The sequence below is a fragment of the Magnolia sinica genome, chromosome 16 (genome assembly GCF_029962835.1).
Source record: "Magnolia sinica isolate HGM2019 chromosome 16, MsV1, whole genome shotgun sequence".
Lineage (NCBI taxonomy): Eukaryota > Viridiplantae > Streptophyta > Magnoliopsida > Magnoliales > Magnoliaceae > Magnolia > Magnolia sinica.
In genome coordinates, this window is record NC_080588.1 from 53,648,034 (window position 1) to 53,669,609 (window position 21,576).

A 21,576-nucleotide genomic window follows, 5' to 3' on the forward strand; every position below is an offset into this window, starting at 1 on the left:
CCGATGTACGGTTTGTGCGTGGTGCTCCGCCGAAGTTTCAGCTCGCCTGCGGGCTGAAATCTAGAAACCTGCTTCAATGAAGAAATCTGATGCAACAAAAGGACAAATTCGAAGTATGGATGGTAGGGGAAGATGGAAAAAAAAAAAAAAGATGATGGAAGATGGGGGTGAATTGGGATCGATGTGGCTTTGCACCACGGTAGTTAGCCCTTCGAAAAGGGAGGGCTTCGCACCCACTTTTGAATTCTTCCACAACTCACGAAGAGAGCAGAAAAATAAAGCAGGAATTTTTTTATTAACTTCAATGAATGAAAAGAACTACAAAAGGTGCCTATTTATAGGGAGAACCCTATACCCAAAAACTCGCACCATGTGCGACACCTATTACTTGGCGATGAAGTAAACTAAAATAAAAACCAAATAAGAAAATCTAAAGCGTTCACGATGTTCTAAATAATAACAATAAGCAAAACCTAAAATATAAAACCAATCCGACGAGTGGGCCACGATCATGAGATCCCATGGTGGGCTTTTCTTGACTATCGGGCCACTTTTCTGAACCAAAACTTGTCATCTATCTAGGAGGCCCTCCTTGGACGTCGTCATCGAGGCAGATCGATGGTGGGGTCTTCCATCTACGCACGTACGTGTGTAGGGGTGGCGGCGTGAGTGCGCGTGTGCGCGTGATGTCCCCATCAATTCTCCCCGGCTGCAAAGATTTCGCCACTGGAGAAATAAAACTCCTGAACCGCTTCAGGATGTCAGGATCAAGTCTCTGAAGCTCCTCCTCAGTGAGCCACGTGCTGCCTGAAGCTGGGCTTAACTTCCATTTAACCACGTACTTCGGAAACCCGCCGTCCGACGTTGAAACTATCTGATGGTCCTGGATATCCTCTATTTCCTTTTTGGGTATGTGAAGGTTAGGTATGGGAGATAGAGGCTGGGAAAATGAGTCGGGAATGATAGGTATGGGGGGTAGAGGCTGGGAAGATGGGTCGGGATGGGTAAGTATGGGAGGTAGAGGTTGGGAACATGGGTTGGGACGGGTAGGTATGGGACGTAGAGGCTGGAAAAATGGGTTGGGAAGGATAGATATGGGAGGTAGAGGCTGGGAAAATGGGTTGGGACGGGTAGGTATGGGATGTAGAGGCTGGAAAAATGGGTCGAGAAGGGTAGGTATGGGAGGTAGAGGCTGTGAAGAAAGGTTAGGAAAAGTAGATATGGGAGGTAGAGGTTGGGAAAATGGGTTGGGAAAGAGCCATGGTTCAAGGGATAAATATGAGGAATCAGGATGGGTGGGCGAAGGGCCGGACAAAGTATCAGTGGTCCTCTGAAAAGTAACTAAATCCTCCACATCGGATGTGAAACTAATTCCCATGAAAGGTGGAAGATCTATCTCATACACATTGAGACCGTTTCGTTTTATAATTTTGACGGGTCCAGCGCTACACGCGTGTAACTTACGAACGGCCCTCGAAGGATACCGCTCGGGCCTGATGCAGACCATCACAGAGTCCCCAATATTGAATCCTTTGAAACATTTATATTGGTCTATATAAAATGTGCAATGTTCATTATTAGCCATGATCTTCTGCCTGATTTCTTGATGCCATGAATGAATGTGATGCGCAAAAGACTCTGCAGACTCTGACGGCCTATGGGACAGTGACATAGGGACAAGATCAATAAGTTTCCTAGGTTTATAATCAGTAACGACTTCACAAGGACTTAAACCTGTGGACCTATCGACAAACTTATTCAACGTGAACTCGGTTGTAGGTATTACGATGTCCCATATTCTGGTGTGCTCTATATCCTTCCTAGGGGACTCATCCGGTAGATCATCAGAAAAGATATCACGTAACTCATCCATTACCGGAATAGCCTCAGTGGGTAACTCTACACTAGCCGTTGGTACACTCTCTCCAGCCACAAGGCCACACATGTTGTACCCCTCAAAATAGCGGTCTTTATATCTCTCATGGGGTGGGTGTCTGGGTGCACACCCATAATTGATTCCTTGACCAACTCCATTCATTGGTGTATCCTCCAGGCCACCTGCTTGAGATTGGACATCTACCCCAATGGTGGGGTTTGTCCTAGCGATGGTTTTTAGTCGGGTAATGCGTACATCAAGCTGTTCACAGCATTGGTCCATTTCCAAGCGCTTAATCATAGACTCCAACGTCTGAGATATCTTGTTTAGTGACTCTTGCAATTGTTCCATATTTAGTGTAGGGTGCAAACCGAAACTGCGACCCATACGTGTGGGCATACACTGACTTACTCGACCTAAGGACCTGCTATGACAACTATATGCGTCTAAAAACTAAATGACCCTACGAGACTCTATATGAAGGAGACTACACACTGTTACTAAAATTCAGCTATATATGATGGACTAAATGCATGAAGGACTCAAACAAACTAAACCCTAAATATGTGGTGAATTCCCCTATAAGAACCCTAGGCTCTGATACCAAATTTGACGCAGGACGAGAATTTAAATATGATATGCAAGATTGCAGGCTTAGATCACACCAATTCAGAAACAATCACACAAATTCCACATCCTACATGAAAATCCAAACATTCAATTAAAGGGGAATCTATGCGGGTCCAAGTCGACACAGGCTAGGACTGGACCAATAAAATTATAAGCTAAACAATGTCAAAGGGAAATAAAATCAACTACTCATGCATAAAAATCAGCCCCTAATCCAAGGGATTCTCTAATTTCAATTCAAGGAACCTTAAGGTAATAAAAAGGGGCAAATCAATTAGGGATCATGTAATATAGGGTTAGGATTCATGAAAAAAACGGCTATGAGAGGATAAAAGAGGGTAAAAACCTGAGCCAAAAGATGATCCCGCGTGTGGACAGCAACAATGGCCCAGATGGACGTGTGTGTGATCCCGGCCGCACGTGTGTGGGGCCCACTATTCAGAAAAAGGCCACCTTGGCCCTGGTCGGCCAGGGATGGACTCCAAAACCTCCAAATCTCAGCTCGATCCGATGTACAGTTTGTGCGTGGTGCTCCGCCAAAGTTTCAGCTCGCCTGCGGGCCGAAATCTGGAAACCTGCTTCAATGAAGAAATCTGATGCAACAAAAGGACAAATTCGAAGTATGGATGGTGGGAGAAGATAGAAAAAAAAAAAAAAAAGATGATGGAAGATGGGGGTGAATTGGGATCGATACGGCTTTGCACCACGGTAGTTAGCCCTTCGAAAAGGGAGGGCTTCGCACCCACTTTTGAATTCTTCCACAACTCACGAAGAGAGCAGAAAAATAAAGCAGGAATTTTTTTATTAACTTCAATGAATGAAAAGAACTACAAAAGGTGCCTATTTATAGGGAGAACCCTATACCCAAAAACTCGCACCATGTGCGACACCTATTACTTGGCGATGAAGTAAACTAAAATAAAAATCAAACAAGAAAATCTAAAGCGTTCACGATGCTCTAAATAATAACAATAAGCAAAACCTAAAATATAAAACCAATCCGACGAGTGGGCCACGATCATGAGATCCCATGGTAGGCTTTTCTTGACTATCGGGCCACTTTTCTGAACCAAAACTTGTCATCTATCTAGGAGGCCCTCCCTGGACGTCGTCATCGAGGCAGATCGATGGTGGGGTCTTCCATCTACGCACGTACGTGCGTAGGGGTGGCGGCGTGAGTGCGCGTGTGCGCGTGATGTCCCCATCAAAGGCCCCACATATAGTGGGACTCACCTTGATGTAGTCTTTGTATCAAAGAGGGGCCCCTCCATCACCACCGATATCTCTCTCTCTCTCTCTCTCTCTCTCTCTCTCTCTCTCTCTCTCTCTCTCCGTGTGATGGCTTGTGGCCCACCTTGATGCATGACCTTATCCACGCCGTCCATTGATGTGGACCCCACCGTTCACGTGGGTGGTACGCGCAAAACACAAATATCAACTTCCTCCAAAGCTTGTGGGTCCACACATGTGGACCCACCTCAGATGTATGTGGTCCATACACATGGGACCCACCTTCCATTCTAACCGTCCATTCGTTTGAACGGTGGGTCCCCACCATGACGTGGGCGTTTCATCCAGCCGTCCGTCCATCTGGACATGGCCCACTGTGACGTGGGCTTCATCCACTCCGTGCATCCCTTGCAGCAACTGCTGACGTCAGTGGACGGGTGGGGCCCACCTCCTATGACATATGTGATATCCAAGCTGTCCAGATGGTGGGGCCCATCTGCTAACTGACGTCAGCAAGTTCTGCGGGTCCCACGTGATGTATTTGTTTCATCCACACCGTCCAAACCATCTGGACGGTGCTGGACCTGATGGACGGTGCTATGTGGGCCACACCATGATGTATCTGTTAGCCACGCCGTCCATCTATGTTCTGAAAGGGCAGGGCCCACTTTGATGACGTGTTGTATATTCACACGTCCATCCGTTTTTCCTGTCAGTGGGTGGGACCCACCCTGATGTATTTATTTCATCCACACCATCTAGATTGTACTGGACGGTGCTGGACAGTGTTTGGACGGTGTTGATTCACGCAAACAATGTTTGGACGGTGCTGATTCACGTGGACAATGTTTGGATGGTGCTGATTTACATAGACAATGTTTGGATGGTGCTGATTTGCATAGGAAATGTTTGGATGATGCTGATTTACCTGGACAATGTTTGGATAGTGCTAACCATGGTTAGTGGGGCCATGTGCCCCACGGAATGATAGTGTACAGTATACACATGTTACACCTATAACCATTGAAATGATTTTTGGTGTGGTCCAAGTCCACTTGAGGCACATTGATACAGCCCATCATGATGTATATTTGAGGCCCATGTGATAGGGACCACCTACCTTGTATTTAAGGCCCATAGGATGGGGCCCACCTACTTGAATCTGAGGCCCATGGGCAAGGCCCATTGTGATGTATTCGAGGCCTATGGGCAAGGCCCATTGTGATGTATTCGTGGCCTATGGGCAAGGCCCATTGTTATATGTATTAGGCCCATGACGCGTGGCCCATGACGCGTGACCCATTTGATGTATTCGAGGCCCAGATACGTGACCCATTTGATGCATATGAGACCCATGTGTAGGGTCCACATGTTATGTATTTGAGGCCCATGTGCAGGGCCCACTTGTGCATATGAGGCCCATTAGTGTGGCCCTTGAATGTGGCCTACTTGTTGTATATGAGGCCCGTTGATGCGGCCCACTTGATGTACATGAGGCCCATATGATGAGGCCCGATGTGTTATATATGAAGCCCATGTAATGCGACCCATCTTGATGTATATGAGGCCCACGTATCGCGGCCCACTTGATGTATATTGGCCCATTGGTACGGCCCATGTCATGCGGCCTATCATGATGTGTATTAGGCCCATGTTATGCGGCCCATTGTGATGTGTATTAGGCCCAGGTATGTGGCTCGTTATGATGTATTTGTGGCCCGTGTGGCGAGGCCTGATGTGGTGTATATGTGGCCCATTTGATAAGACCCATCTTGATGTATTTGTGGCCCATCCGTTAAGGCCCACATTGATGCAATTGCGGCCCATAGTGATGAGTGTTATGCCCGTGTGAGCGGCCCATAATGGTGTATTAGGCCCATGTGATGCGGCCCATAGTGATGTGTATTAGGCCCATGTGAGCGGCCCATAGTGGTGTTAGGCCCGTGTGAACGGCCCATAGTGATGTATTAGGCCCATGTGATGCGGCCCATAGTGATGTGTATTAGGCCCATGTGAGCACCCCATAGTGGTGTGTTAGGCCCATAGTGATGAGTGTTAGGCCCATGTGATGCGGCCCATAGTGATTTGTATTAGACCCCTGTGAGCGGCCCATAGTGATGTGTATTGGGCCCATGTGTATGGCCCATAGTGATGTGTTTAAGACCCATGTGATGCGGCCCACTTGATGTATGAGACCCTTGTGTAAGGCCCATTGAGATTGTAGGTGGCCCATTGTGATTGTATGGGGCCCGATGTGATGTATAAGGCCCATGTGATGCGGCTCACTTGATGTATGAGACCCTTGTGTAAGGCCCATTGAGATTGTAGGTGGCCCATTGTGATTGTATAGGGCCCGTTGTGATGTAATTGTAGCCATTGATGAGGCCTGATGTGATGTATATGTGGCCCTTGAGCAAGGCGCATTGTGATGTATATTAGGCCCTTGCGTGAGGCTATGGGCCCACTATATGTTTGGCTCTATATAGGCCACTCCTTGAGAGCAATGTTGGTTAAATGACCACATTGATGGGCAATGATGGTTAAATGTCCTCATTGTGACCTTCCCTTAGGCCCTTTGATAGGCCGATTATCGATGCCGGTTATCGATACCGATTATGAGTATGTGACAACACAGCATCATGATACATAGGGCTGTACATCGAGCCGAGTCGAGTCGAGGTGGGCCAAGCTCGGCTTGACTTGTCCATGCTATACTCGAGCTCGAGCTCACCCTCGAGCTCAACATTGAAGCTTGGCTTGTTTGCCAAAGCTTTCGAGTCGAGTTCGAGTCGAGCTAGTGGTTCGAGTCGAGTCGAGTTTACCTCAGTAGGGTAAAAGGAAAGCAAAAGAGGGAATGGGGACGAGTAGGGTTTTTTAGTAAAAACTTTTAAGTTTTAACTTTTTTAAAAAAAAAACTTAAATATATATATATATATATATATATATATATTTAACATTAATATAATATATATAATATATATTATTAAAATATATTACTCAAGCCGAGTCGAGCTCGAGTTGAAATACATCATGGTCGAACTTGGCTTTAACTCAACTCGAGCTTTAGTAAACAAGCTTGACTCACCTTGAGTTGGCCTTTCAATCCGAGTCAATCCGAGCTGAATCGAGCCGAGTCGAGCGAGCTTTTCTAGCCAGCTTGACTCGTGTACATCCCTAATGATACATGCCCATACGTATCATCTACATGTTTGTTATAAGATATGGTTGGCCATTGCATATGTCATAGAGCAGGTTGTTCATGGGACTCCCTGATAGGCGGAGTTGCCCCCACATGAGTGCACGGTATGTGCAGGATTGATGCGTGATTAGACTGTGTGACTCATGCATCTCGCATTGTATGATTATGATTACAGTACGCTCTAGTGACATCAAGGTCGTAGCCTCCACAGGCATATCGTGGATGGCCAGATGGGACACCGAAAATCTATTCTACATGGGGTGCTATAGATATCCTTGGGTGAAATTCCCTAAACCCTTTTGGTTCCAGAGGTTGCTCCAACGTCTAGACCGAGTGGATGCATGAACGCATGAGGGCCGTATACCATTAAGCCGCGTTTCCCACTGTGTCGTAGTCGGTTGGAAAGGGGTGCGGCCTTACCTGCCCGAAAGGAGGGGGCAAAGCTAGGCTGAGTTTGACCAGCTCGAGGAATGGGTCCGCTATCGACGAGTCAGACCCGATATTGGCAGGCGAATAGTGAGGTCTCTTCCACTCACCTTGTTGCGCGTGATGTGGCAGCAATCTGGTTTGAAGTGTACTAGACCCCGGTGATTTTCCAGAGAGGAACCGTACTGATATGTGGACTTATTGAATAAGAGTTACATACTCATTCATTCATTCATTCACTATCCACTCGGGCTGGTGGTGCGCAACTAATTGTTGTGTACCTTCGTAATGGTAAGGATTTCGGTTGGGGCGCGCGACTAACCTGAGATCAGGAGTCTAATACATTGTGTCTGGCTATACAAATTTAAGTATGGGACTGGTTTGGATAGAAGTCCCTTGTGATGGACCCCATAGCCTGCGATACTACGTACTATCATCCCGACCTCACACTCTAGCTTGATCATTTCATTTGCATCGCATATTGTATTACATCCGCAACATTTAGCATTTTGGGTTGCCATGTTTCTGCACTTATATGGCCTAGACGGACTTAGCAGGATTTGCATATTACATTGCATCCTCAGTATATGATATTTGCCTCATTATGATCTGCATTACGTACTCTGATATTGTATGACTCGTGGACTTACCAGTATGTTTCCGCTTACTCTGATATCGTATGATTCATGATCTTGTCAGTATTTTTGATATTGTATGATTATGACATTGTATTGAATACTTGACACTTACCTTGTGTACACACTTACACCACCCTCTAAGCTTTTTGTAAGCTTATGCACGATAGATGCGTGCAGGTGGCGTTAGATTGCAGCAGCATTGAGCATGGAGCATGCAGCGGCCTTCTGGAGCTTTGATTTCGATATATGTATTTTTCCTTTCAGCATTGTGTTCAAATGTTTATATTAGTGGATATGTGATGATATTGTTGTCTTTGTGATTTAGGTAAACATGTGATTATGCTTATTATGAGACAAATGTAAGTTGGAAAATCCTCCTTGTAGGATCACAGGATCAGAATCTGGCGTATGGGCGTTGGGAGCCGAGAATGGGGTACTACGAAGGTAGTCGGCACCGGATTTGACAATTGAGAATTTTTGTGAGCCCGATTTCCGGGTTTGGGGCGTGACACCTTTGACAATTTTTTAACCACCTACTGTTTTAATCCATAAGTGGGCCATGTAATGGGTTGGAAGGACTGATTGTGGGCCTGATCATTTACGGTGGGACCAAACTAGTGCAAGTCTCTAATGTCCAATTTGCATGTCAGATTGGCACATGTGGCCACATACAAAGGTGCATGCAGGGTTAGTGAACCTCTCCAAATGAAAAGAACAAAACAACCCTGGAACATGGTTAGGGATGACAAAAGGCTCAGCTGGCGCGGTTTCAGGCCCCACCCTGATAACAAAAATCTTCCATGGAGGTCCAACCCTAGCCCAAGAACAGGACAGCTTATGACATCAATTGGCTGGTTTGGGACTAAAATTGAAGGTTTGATTACAAGCGATCTGGGCCTAGGCTCAGACTTTTGGCCTGATTAATAATTGATCATGCTTGTGCGGAGACTGATCCGACCCATTTCCACCCCTAAACATGGCCATAGTAGTCTAGAACACAAAGGAACTTACCAATAACAAATTCAGGCCTTGTTAAAAATTCCTCCACTTGGGGTAGATCAGTGTAAACGCGAAGGGCGTGCCCATCACTCGGAAGCATACTTTGGGTTCCAGAGACCTCTAAACGAGGAGGACAAAGGCCTTTTGGGCGAAGTTGCTGGCAGTATTTCTCGTACTCCTAAAGAACACAAGCAAATGAACTTATCAACCAGTACTACTATAGTTTAGGGTGTGTTTGATATGTGCAACCAATCTCACCCTCAGTAATAAATGGTGTCAATTTACCTGGATAAAATAACTTTGTGGCGTATGGAACCAAGCAGTAAGCCTGGCAGACCGTTGCTTATCCTCCCCTATACCAAACAAGAAATCACGAGTGCATTCTTCCCCCTTCTGAACATTCTGTGTCGGCCATAACACAGAAAAGCTGAAAGCATTTTATTCAAGTCAAATGCAATTGTCGCAATTTTTGTTGCTGAACTTGCTGAGACAAAAAGACTGAAAGATAACACCACTTCCTTGAATTAGACTGGCAAGACTGTTATGCCATCATGCAGTACTCAAATGCACTAGAGCTCGAAATATCTGAACCTGACATTTAAGAACAGATGCATTACACATTTCCCATGCTTCAATTTGTCATGGGCACAAAGACATACTTGATCCATACCCATGCCATCTGTGGTTAGATGCAGAATCCAACCCTATATGCCCATATATGACCATGACGCCAGATACAGATGAGATATTTCAAAGAAATCACCCGCATAACATTTACGTTTTGATATCATAGCCGTGGATGCATTGGCCTGATACAATCATCTTGAAGCCCTAATCATGTAGTCTTAAACATTGAAATCGTTGGCCATAAAAGACACTGCTATCAAGACCTCAATGCTTTGAGACATCAGTGAAAGAAATGGTGTGTGGATGGGTCCCATTGAAGAAGTAAGCATCCTCAGCTGCATGGAAATTGCAGGAACCCTGACCATGGAACAGAAACTCAGCCGACTGAGCCGAGTTGACTTGGTTTTAGAGGAAACAGTTCCAAGTCAAATCCCCAATACACACACATTTCCTGAAACAGTACTGGTTCCAGTCTCTGGGTGAGTAATATTCCTCTGTGATTCCACAGTCCAAGCAAGCCAGAGTTGTAAAGGAGCTGATCACTACTAAAAGAGAACATGGGAACTCCCTACCTACATCATCTATGAGCATAGAAGAAATAGACCCAAAATTGTTGTCAGACCCAGAAAAGCAGCATAAGAATGGTAGATAAAGCACCTCACAGCTGACGCCAACTTCCCCTCAGGCATGTACAGAAAAGGAGCAATCCTGAAGTTCGGCTCATCACTATGCCACAAAGCTGAACCCAGTTCATCCATCACATACCTAGAAGAGAGATTGCCATTAGAAACCTGGAGAATAAACATTAGAAACCTGGAGAATAAACAAGTCGCCAGAATCAGTTATGCATGACAAATTGCCCAGTTATTGCATGTGGTTCATTTCATAGAACCTGTAACAGGTTAAAAAATTCTCATTACGATTGCGCAACAAAACATTGAGTAGCAATGTTGTTAAGAGACTTTATAGTATTCAACTATCGTATCCAAATCTCCTCCTTCTCTTCCACTTTGTTCACATCGATATCAAGGCATAGATTTTATATCCTCATCAAGTCCGCTACACTGAAAGTAGTGTCCTTATTGTTAATGATGATGGGTGTGGGCACTTAAATATCATCCTTGAGAAATTTTGCCTACTTTTCAAGCAAAGAATCTGGGTAAGGGATCCAAATGCCCATTATTCAGGAAAATTTCCCAGTTTTCAAGTTGAAATCCAGTAACATCACTAACATACCCATCCTCAAGGCCATTCGCCATCTTTTCAAGCTAAGAATACCGGAAGGGCACCTAAATGCCTATCCTTGAGGCATTTTGCACACTTTTCAAGCTAAGAATTCAGGTGGGGGCACCAAAATGCCCATCTATGAGCCATTTTTCCTGCTTTTAAAGCTAAAAATTCAAGGTCAGCAAAGTCCCCATCCTTGAGGACTCTTCCTACTTTTGAGCTAAAAATACAAGGGCACTAGGGGCATTTTGCCCAGTTTCTCAAGCACATCCCCTCCTATTTTAGGCGTGGAGAAAGATCCCTCTAGGGTTTTTCTAGATTTTTGTTGAAAATTATGAAAATGTCACTAAGTTAAATGCATAAAAGAAAGAAATGATACAGAAGCATACCACACAGAAGTTTCATCGATCTTCTCTTCATCAGCAAGCCTATATGTCATCAAATATAACCACATTGCACTAATAACACGATCGACGAGGGGTTCGCCAGCATTCCACTCAGGAAGGCGAGGTTGAAGCATTGAATCAATAACATGTTTTTCACTTTCTAGAATATGTGATGCACTGACCCCATTTAGTAGAGAGAGATTCGGAAGAGATTCGAGAATTTTAATTGCACTCTTTCCAAGAGGACCAGGAATATCCACCTGCAAGATACCATAGACTAAGAATACTGCTCGATTTCTTTGAGCCCATTTCAGCAAAAAGCAATCAGGCTAGTTCCATTGTGGATACCTCTAGAGCTTGCAAACAAGTGAATCCTTGCAGGAGTTTCAACAAATCACCAAAAGAATCCTGGTCCAATGGATTTCCGCGAAGATTCAAATATGAAAGTGATGGCATTTCGGCAGGGGAGAATGCCTGATAGGGAAAAAAACAATAAGAGAATGAAAATCAATTAAACCAATTAAACAAAAACCATCTTGAATGAAAATCTGCTAACTACCAATGGAAACTTGGAAGAGAGGAATGACATGATGCTCAACCCAAAGATTTCCACAGTATCATTGGGTAACTGTGCAAGTGGAGATCCAGATCATTGATCTGATGGACTCCGCAAGTGATAGACTCTGCAAATAGACAGCTAAGAAAAAATATAGAAAGAACCTCATTCTACAAATATAAGTGCTTTTTGGGGGAATCCCGCATTCACATTGTGGGGCCCATTAGACCAACAGTCTAGATTAGCAAACGATAAGAAACCCATTTGTGGACTCAAAACCCGGCAATGCTATCCATATCCTTGGATTGAGGATAATACAGTTCCACCTTTGAAGATATGCTTAACCAGTGAAATGGGTCCGAAATACCTATCATTATAATTTTCTGTGAGAATTGAGATGTTCATCCAAATCAATTGAATTCTAACCACCAAAACCTTGAAAGTTGAATCAAATCGCAAAATGGCATGAGGATTGAAATTGTAAATCGTAAATCGCAAATCATACAGTCATAGTAGGATTTATAATATTTACATAAAATATTGAAAAATCGCAAAATGGCATGAGGATTGAAATTGTAAATTGTAAATTGTAAATAGCAAATCATACAATCATAGTAGGATTTATATTTTATATTTACAAAAAATATTGAAAAATCTGAAATAATATTCATAAAATCTAAAATTTAGGATATGATGAAATATTCATATTTTATAATTCCACATCATAATTTGTCATTACCTAATAATAGATTACTACAACACATTGTTTGACATTATCTTAATAAAAATCAAGCTAAATATAGTACTTTTCTGGCTTCAAAGTTTTTGAAAAATTCATTGCCAAAACTTTAACTTGAAAAACGTGACAGTAAATTAAAAAGTAACATTATCAAGAGAATGAGACGGAAGTTTGAAAAGATTTTCCAAAAACTCCAAACTCAGGTCTCAAAATTTGCTTCTCAAAATTCTGGCAAATCATCAACTTAAAAGTCTCATAGAAATATATTATACAATTGGTCTTAAACCCAACGGTATTGCTACCTACTCGATGACTTCAAAATAATGTTCCACAAACCATAAAACATTGTCCTGTTGTAAAGTCAAAGTCATAAACTGCAAATTCCTAATGAGGCCTTTGAAAAAAATCTTCAAATAAGTTTTTCATTATTATGAAGAATTAAATGAACCTTTGAGTTTAAAGTCACATAAAGATAACCTAGAAATAAGTCATAGATCAATTTGGTGTCTTAACCAGTTAAGTACGAAATCATAAGGAAAAGCTCCACAATTTAAGGTTGAAGAGAAGATCCATCACTTAGGCCCTTTTTGGTTGCCACTTAAAGATGAGTTCATCTTATTTTAGTTAACAATAGTTATTTGTTAGAATTTAGAGATTTTGATAAGGATTAAAAATAATCTTGGTAACCCATAATTTAAAAGATTCTTAAAGCCCCCACTAATTTAAAAACATAAACTGAAAGCCAAGCAAAATTTTAAAAAGAAGTATAATTTGAATTGTAAATTGGGATCTGAATCATTAATCCCAGGATTCAAATCATAGAATTGTAGGATTCATCTAAAAAGGGTCACAAAGTGAGATTCAAATTGTTTTTCCTAAGATTTGACTTCCATCACAAAAGTACATCATCGGATTTTGACAACTATGCCAAACATAGGAAAGGAAACACAAGTCATACGCAAAAGAGAAGTGATAAAAACAAAGTTGCATCTCACCTTATTAGTAGATAGCCTCTGAATACATCTACTTGACAGATTGAGATTGGTAATGCCTTCCAATGGATGGTCAGTGTTCTGGGAACTGCATGGTTTGTCATTTCCATATATTCCCCCACAAAAACCCAGTGCCCACTCACCGAAATTACTAGTGAAACGTGAGTTGTAAACCTCTAGTGTGGGAACACCTTCAAGAATTGCATGCACAGCCTGACTATCACTGAAAAAACACAGCATGATATTTTATTTATTCTTACAAACAAATGCAATAACCACTACAGTGCTACCACAAAACTGAAACAGAAAGAAACACCTACCATGCAAGCAAAACACCTGATATTCTTTAGCCTTTGTAAAAGACACCATACACTTTTGGTAGATCCATGTGGCTTTCTCAGAAGATACGTTATTCTTTCAATTTTATCATTGGCTAGATTACTTCTCAGAAGTTTAATAGTATTCTTTACAGGTTGTAAGCTGCCAATATTGGCATTTTATGTAATTCCATTCTACTTTGCCGAAAAAGAAAAACCCTTCATCATTACACAATTGTACATGTTAACTCCATCAAAAAGCCTTACAATACCAGTTCAGACAACTAAAAAGGAAATAAAAAGAAAAAGAGAAAAAAAAAAAAACACCTCAGAGCAAGTAAGGAATATTACCATACAAAAAGAGCAAAATATCAGCAGAGAACTTACCAGTTTTGCATTACTGGGTTGTCGTTCATCCAAACAGCTCTTAGGTTTCTACATCTTGTGATTTCCCGCGCAACCGTTTCTATGTGCTTGAGCTTGTTTCCCCACAGGTTAAGGGCAACTAGATTCTGATGCAAGAAGTGTTTGAAGAAATCAAATCATCAGCATCATGGCCTTGCCACAGTTATTCGGGTTCAGCTAGATGAAGAAATCAAATCACCAAAATCTGACAAAAGATTAGTATAAAAAATAAGGGGCTCATGGTTCAGCAATCCAGATGGTCGTTCTGACTGGTCCCACCAAATAGATATGTGATGGCCTAAAAATCCTCTAGATAGGAAAATTCTAGCCCTTCAACCCGTGGCCTACAAAAAGACATTTAAGATTAAAATAAAGCAAGGGTCTGCATTGAACTGATAAAGGGCGAAAGATTAGGTGGGTAGGATCTTCCAATCTGAAAGATATTTGGCATATCCCCCATCTGCAATGTGCCTCATCAGATAGATGGCTTAGGTTATAAAACCATTCCCCCACAGTTTGGAATCTTGTGTGGCAGAAATTTGCACATTTGCTACTGAGCAGGACGCCATAATTCCTCAAATAAAAATAACCCGGTGTGTGTTGAGAATCAAGGCATAAACAAGCTTGAAAGGAACTCTTGAGTAATAAAATGAAGTAAATATGTTGTATGCATGCAAATGTGACTGCCAAAGAACACAAGTATATGCCAGGAGAAGTGACACACCAAATATTTACTAGATAAATCCAGAAAGCTAAAGATATCATCATCTGTGTCAAGCTCGTCAAACTCCCTTACCAAGTGGTCTTAGCCATTAGATGAAAATGGACAATTGCAACCAATGTCCACATTAACTGGGAGGAAATCAGACACTGGAAATCATCTGACGGAGGACATTTTTGGTTGGCCAAACGGCATGTGTTTGTGTGTGTGTACTATGGGAATTATAATCTTCTAAGAACAAAATCTTGTGTCGAGGAAAAGTGACAGACCGGAAATTTACTAGATAAATCCATTGAGCTCAGCATATCATCATCTATATCAAGCTCTTCAAGCTCCAACCACGTTTTAGCATCAGGTCCTTTCTCTTGGGATTTCTTCAGTTCCCTCTCCAAGATCAATGCAATACTTTCTTTGGCAATGTTCTCATCTTGCCCATTGGATTCAAACTCCTCCGCTTCAGCATCTGAGCTAAAGTCAATATCTACGCACATCAACGCAGCCATCCTCTGAGCTAACCCCGGAACTTCCTGCAGCTGCATGTGCCCAAGATTCCAAGAAGTTTCAATCGTGAGAAAAAAGAAAAAGTAAAGAAAATATAGGGGTTCAAAGAGGGATTCAAGTAATTGAGTTCATTGCATTAAATCCTAGGAAATGCTGGTCAATCCTGCATCATCGTAAAGAAAATGCCTCAGCTTGACACAGATTTGTTCAGTTAGTAGCTTCTGTGACATAACAGCCATTATCGAAAAACAATTGATCTTATTTAAAAGGTGTTTCTCCTACATGACACAACATAGAGTGATCGTTCCCATTATAACAGACACTATTACAAGCATTATGATGAGTTTTCAAATCCTTGCTCAATAGCGCATCATGCACCATTAGGCTGCATTTGGCTCAACCCGCAGGAGAAACCATTAACGATTTTTGGGATTTCTATGCTCACTAGAATTTCAAAAAAGAAGAAGAAGAAGAAGAAGAAGAATTGTACTCATTTGGATAGGAAAGTGCTCTTTCTTTCCACTCCAACAAACAAAATAAGAGTCCCATTTTGAATCCTAGAAATTCTAAAATCACCAATTATGTTTCTCCTCTCCTGAAATGGCCATGAGCCAAACACAGCCTTTGTATTTCTAGATGTATAACTGACATCAATTCCAATACTAAAGCTATTGCAATTGAAAAAAATAAAGATTTTCTAAGCCCACACAGCATGTACAAGTGAGCTCATCTGCACACCGCCCTATGTGCCAATGTTGAAAATGTGTTCGAGGTCCAAACCATCCATCTGGTGGGTCCCTCTCTGTAGATGCCCCTGCCAAAAATCAGGCCAGTCTGCTCATCAAAGAGCCTGCGATGTTAGAAAGAAAACTATGGTTTACAAGCCATCCATGAGTATTGGACAGACCCAATTTTTGGTCAAGGGCATATAAACAACTGAAGGATTGCCTCCTTGTACATGTGTGTGGGCTCTATAAAAGACTCTCCATCTCTCGACATAATTGTACTAGCTTTCATTTTGAGTTGAACCTAGGACCCGTTTGGCGCTGCTTTAATAAGAGTGTTTAGGCAATTATAATTCCCAAAATCACTTAAATGAGCATTAGACACATTTGGTTATTGTCCCATATTAATTTTTACTAAACCCAAAAACAAAAATACTGCTTTTTCCTTCGGCAACTTGAGACATTTCTAAGACCGGTTGTGTACTAAACAGGCAGATGTTATTTGAGGGAAGCAGACTACATGACAAATCTATGTGCATACAGCACACATGTCAGAGATCTAGGCCATTCATTTTAGGGTAGCATGCTCATCAAGTGAGCCACACATGGATGTTAAATTTGGACTGTCGGACTTTCTCTGATGGCTCATTTTCTTATACAAGTTTGACCTACCTCATCAGCGGCACAACAGAATATTTAGTCCACGGCATATTCAGTGTACTCTACCTAATGAATGTTAGGATCTCTGACATGCAATGTTTATCCTATCTCTAACATGTGTTCTGACCACTCGGGTGTAGGGGAATTTCTTTGATACATTAGCAAGGTGTCAAGGTATCAGCCAAACGACTCCCTCTGTTTTTTTTTAAGGCAAACCTATGTTTCAAATTACATGTAAAGTCTTTGCACCTGAAAAGACATCATATATTGCAGAACACGATGGTTGGTGCACATGCATGCTACGTGGGGCCAACTATGATGTGTACAGTACATCCAATCCATTCATCATGGGACCCACATCCTTCATTTGACCTAATTTTATCTTTGGGGCCCACATCCTGATTGGACCACAATAAATTCATGTGATGGTATGATTCATTCAGTCTATATTTTGAACCTTGATTCTTATTGTATATATCTTTTTTAATCGGTTGTGCAATATTTCTGTGCTTTCTCAATTGGTGATTGAAATGTTCATTTGGAAGTGCCACTACATGGATGTGGGCTGGACCTAAATCCACTCCTGTACAGTTGCTGACATGTTATTGATGGTACTATTGGGCCAACTGTATTTTATCCTTTGTTTCAATTTGTAGGCTGATTATTGGAAAGTTTTGTACGAGGGACAAGCCCCTAAATGATGTATCAGTATCATTTATCACTTTAATGTATTAGTTGATAGATTGAAATGGTGACTCGCCAACCATCTTTCAAGGCGACCAAATTTTGTCGCTTTTCCTTGGAATTGACCCCAAGCTTAAACATGAATGGTTAGAGAAGAGCATTTGGTGATAGATTTATTCTAAATGTTGTTGTCTAGAGTTGTTTTGTATTTGGATTAATGAAGACATACAGTTAATTAGCTTTTTCTTAATGTGTTTATGGTTAAATGTTTATATTCAGTTATTTGTCCTCATAAGAGGTCATTTGAATTCATGGGCCCACATCCATCGCTCACCTAATGCTTGGTCTAATGTGAGAATCAGCCCTAACCTTTAGTGAGCTGGGCTCAACCCAATCATCCATCGTAAAATCCACTCTTATATGTCATTTGAAATTTTCTTAAGGATTTACTTCTCTATGCTATGTCAGCTGTGAATATCCAATTACAGTATATAAACAATTTACAGGCTATCCAAACACAGACAATCATTTACTACTTAAAACATTTACAGGCATCCAAACGACCCCTTAAAAGCCAAACAGGATACACCTAAAACTCTTTTTGGGCATCCAAACGACCCCTAAAACAACACGAACTATCGCAATCGAAACCAACCGCACATCCAAACATGGCCTGGATAGTTGCAATTGAGAAATGATTCCAACCTGCTTCCGCGCGTCGGATAGGCGAAACGTCCACGCGTGGTCAACGAGGAAGATATCGGATTCCTTGGGCATGGAATCTGAGGAGAGGACGAGGCGCCGCTGCAGTCCGTTCTCGCATGGCTCGACTTGGAAGAAATCCCCACCGTCGAATGTTTCGGACGAGAGCTTGAGGAAGAGCTGCTTGTAGAGAGAGGGAGGGATGGCGGAAGATGCGAGTAAGATTGCGTGTACCTTAACGAAGTCGTCGAAGTTCTGGATGCGAGTAGACATCGCAGTGCGGTTCAAGCGCCGCCCCTTGGAGTGCTGCTGCTGCTGCTGCTGCTGCTTTTTTGAAGAAGGTAGCAGTAGGCAGTGGCGGGGCAGTTTACGATAATAGCCCTGTGCTTGATTAAGAATTACGAAATGAGAAAAAAGAATCGATACTCTCGTGAGCGTGAAAGTTCAAACGCGTGCACTCAGTACATTGCACATATGACATACAAGTAACTCAATTTTAAGCCGTCAGAAACGTGGATCACAACCTAGATGGATGATATGCTCAGATATTTAATGGATGAATTGGATAACGGAATGATTTGTGACTATTTAACGAACGCTTGAGATGGAAAATGGTAAAGTATTTGTGACCTTTTGGGACTAGGGGTGCACATCAAACCAGTAGAACCGTCGAACCGGACCAGAACTGACCAAACGGTCCGGTTTGGTCCGGTTCTAGAGTGCACCGGTTCCGATTCCAGTTCCAAAAATTAAACAACTGTTTAGTTCGGTTCCGGTTTGGGGGTATGTAGAACCGAACCGAACCGTGGATCCGAACTTGGAATTGAACCGTGGAACCGAACTTGGAACCGTGAGTTTATAATATATTTTAGTTGTATATTCGACTCATGATTTATAGTTTATAATGCACCCTTTGCTTATTTTCATAAATGTATTTGTTCACACCATTACAATATCTAAATCATTCATCAAGTTGATCACAACACGAATGGACAAGGGCTAAATTATAAAATAGAACATGCAATTGGGCCGGATTATAAAAAGCCCAGAACCGTGGAACTGAATCGGTTTTCACGGTCCGGTTTTGGTTCGGTTCTAGGGTGCTAACAGTCCGGTTCCAGTTCCAAAAATCTTGGAACTGTAAGTGTCACACCCCAAACCAGGAGATCGGACTCACAGGAATCCCGATCGTCGAATCCGGTGTCGACAGCCTCTGTAGTACCCCATTCTCGGCTCCCAGCATTCATATGCCAGATTCCGATCCTGAGATCCTATAAGGAGGATTTTCCAAAGTACATTTATCTCGTAAGAAGCATAACCACAAGTTTACCCAAATCACAAAGGCAACATCATCATCACATATCCACTAATATAAACATATGAATACAATGCTGAAAGGGAAATACATATGTCAAAATCAAAACTCCAGAGACCACTGCATGTTCTATGCTCAACGTTGCTGCAACCTAACGTCACCTGCACGCATTTACGTGCATAAGCTTATAAAAATCTTAGTGGGTGGTGAAAGTGTTTGCATAAGGTAAGTGTTAAGTAAGCAATATCAAAGAAATCAGAGTAAGCGGAAATACTAATAAGATCATAGATCATACAATATCAGAAATACTGGCAAGTTCATAAATCATACGATATCAGAGTGATGCGAAAACATATTGATAGACCCATAAATACCATCAGCCTTATCCATCCTATGCGATGCAGAAATATAATAAAAACAATATTGTATACTGATGAAGCAATGTAGATCAACTATGCAATACGGAGACAGCAAGCCAAATATCAGATGTTGATGATGCAATGCAATATGCAAATCCTGATGAGTCCACGAATACCATCAGTCGTATCTAGGCTATATAAATGCTTAGACATAGTAACCTAAAATGTCATATGCTGCGGATATAATGCGATATGCGGTGCGAATGGAATGACCATGCTGGCTATAGGGTCCATCACAAGGGACTTCTATTCAAACCAATCTCATACCTAAATTTGGATAGTCAGACTCAATGTGGTAAACTCCTGATCTCAGGTTCGTCACGCGCCCCAACCGAAATCTTGGCCATTGCGAAGGTACACGTAACAAATAGTTGCGCACCACCAGCCCGAGTGGATATTGAATGAATGAATGAGTATGCAACTTCTGCTTAATAAGTCCACATATTAGTACGGTTCCTCTCTGAAAAATCATCGGGGTCTAGTACACTCTACATGCAAATCGCCGCCCACTGACGCACGACCATGAAAGTGGAAGATATCTTACTATCTGCCGGCCAGTAGTCAGCCAATATCTACCCGGCACGTCGATAGCGAACCTATTCACGAGCTGGTCAAACTCAGCCTAGCTATGCCCCCTACTCTTAGGTGGGTAAGGCCACACCCCCTCCCAACCGACCACGACATAGTGAGAAACGCGACCTCCTGATATTCGGCACTCGGGTGCTCATGTATCCACTCGGTCTCAATGTTGGGGCGTCTTGGCCTTGGAGGTTTAAGGACTTTCACCCACAGACATCCAAAGTGCCCAGATGCTGGAACCAAATATTTTCGGTATCCCATCTAGTCATCCACAACATGCCTATAGAGGCTACGGCCCTGATGTCGCCAGGGCATATAGTAATCACGACATAATCCAATCATGCATCAATCCTGCGCATACCGTGCGCTCATGTGAGACAATCTCCACCTATGAGGGAGTTTCATAACAACTTGCCCAATGACACATGCAATGGTCAACCACATCTCATAACAAACATGCAGATGATGCATATGGGCATGAATCATGGTATATGTCATGCATGATCATCAATCATAACAATGCTCGACCTCACACAATCACAATGAGCCTCACATATCTCAATGGGCCTCATCCAGTCACGACGAGCCTCATACAATCACAATGGGCCTCGCACAATGGGCCTCATACTATCACAATGAGCCTCCTACAATCACAATGGGCCCCACATGGTCACAATGGGCCTCACGTGGTTACAATGGGCCTCTTACAGTCACAACAGGCCGCATATAATCACAACGCTACACTAGCTTATACACAGTGCGTATACTAACTCAGTCGTAGCCAATAATTGGCCTAAATATGGCGGGGTCCATAGAAGGACAGTAGACCTAATTCGTAACATGAGGATCGGTCCTCAACAATCGGAATCGGCCTTGATAATTGGAATCGATCTTGACAATTAGCCTCGACCATTGGAATCGGCCTCGGCAATCGGAATCAGCCTTAACAAATGGAATCGGCCTCGATAAACGAAATCGACCTCGATAATTGAAATCGACCTCGATAAATGAAATCGGCCTCGA

General features: G+C 42.4%; 1 protein-coding gene across 1 annotated transcript in view; it reads right to left on the reverse strand.

Moving 5' to 3' along the window:
• The window catches only part of LOC131228849 (uncharacterized), a 40,530-nt gene that overhangs the window by 11,885 nt on the left and 7,069 nt on the right, over positions 1–21,576 (reverse strand). Inside the window, exons 2-10 of the mRNA XM_058224698.1 lie at positions 18,244–18,665; positions 15,238–15,501; positions 14,230–14,354; positions 13,529–13,748; positions 11,587–11,712; positions 11,242–11,498; positions 10,283–10,390; positions 9,284–9,425; positions 9,011–9,176 (exon numbers count right to left, since the gene is read on the reverse strand). Of these exons, the coding sequence (XP_058080681.1) occupies positions 9,011–9,176; positions 9,284–9,425; positions 10,283–10,390; positions 11,242–11,498; positions 11,587–11,712; positions 13,529–13,748; positions 14,230–14,354; positions 15,238–15,501; positions 18,244–18,665 (1,830 nt within the window). The remainder of the gene's footprint in view (positions 1–9,010; positions 9,177–9,283; positions 9,426–10,282; positions 10,391–11,241; positions 11,499–11,586; positions 11,713–13,528; positions 13,749–14,229; positions 14,355–15,237; positions 15,502–18,243; positions 18,666–21,576) is intronic.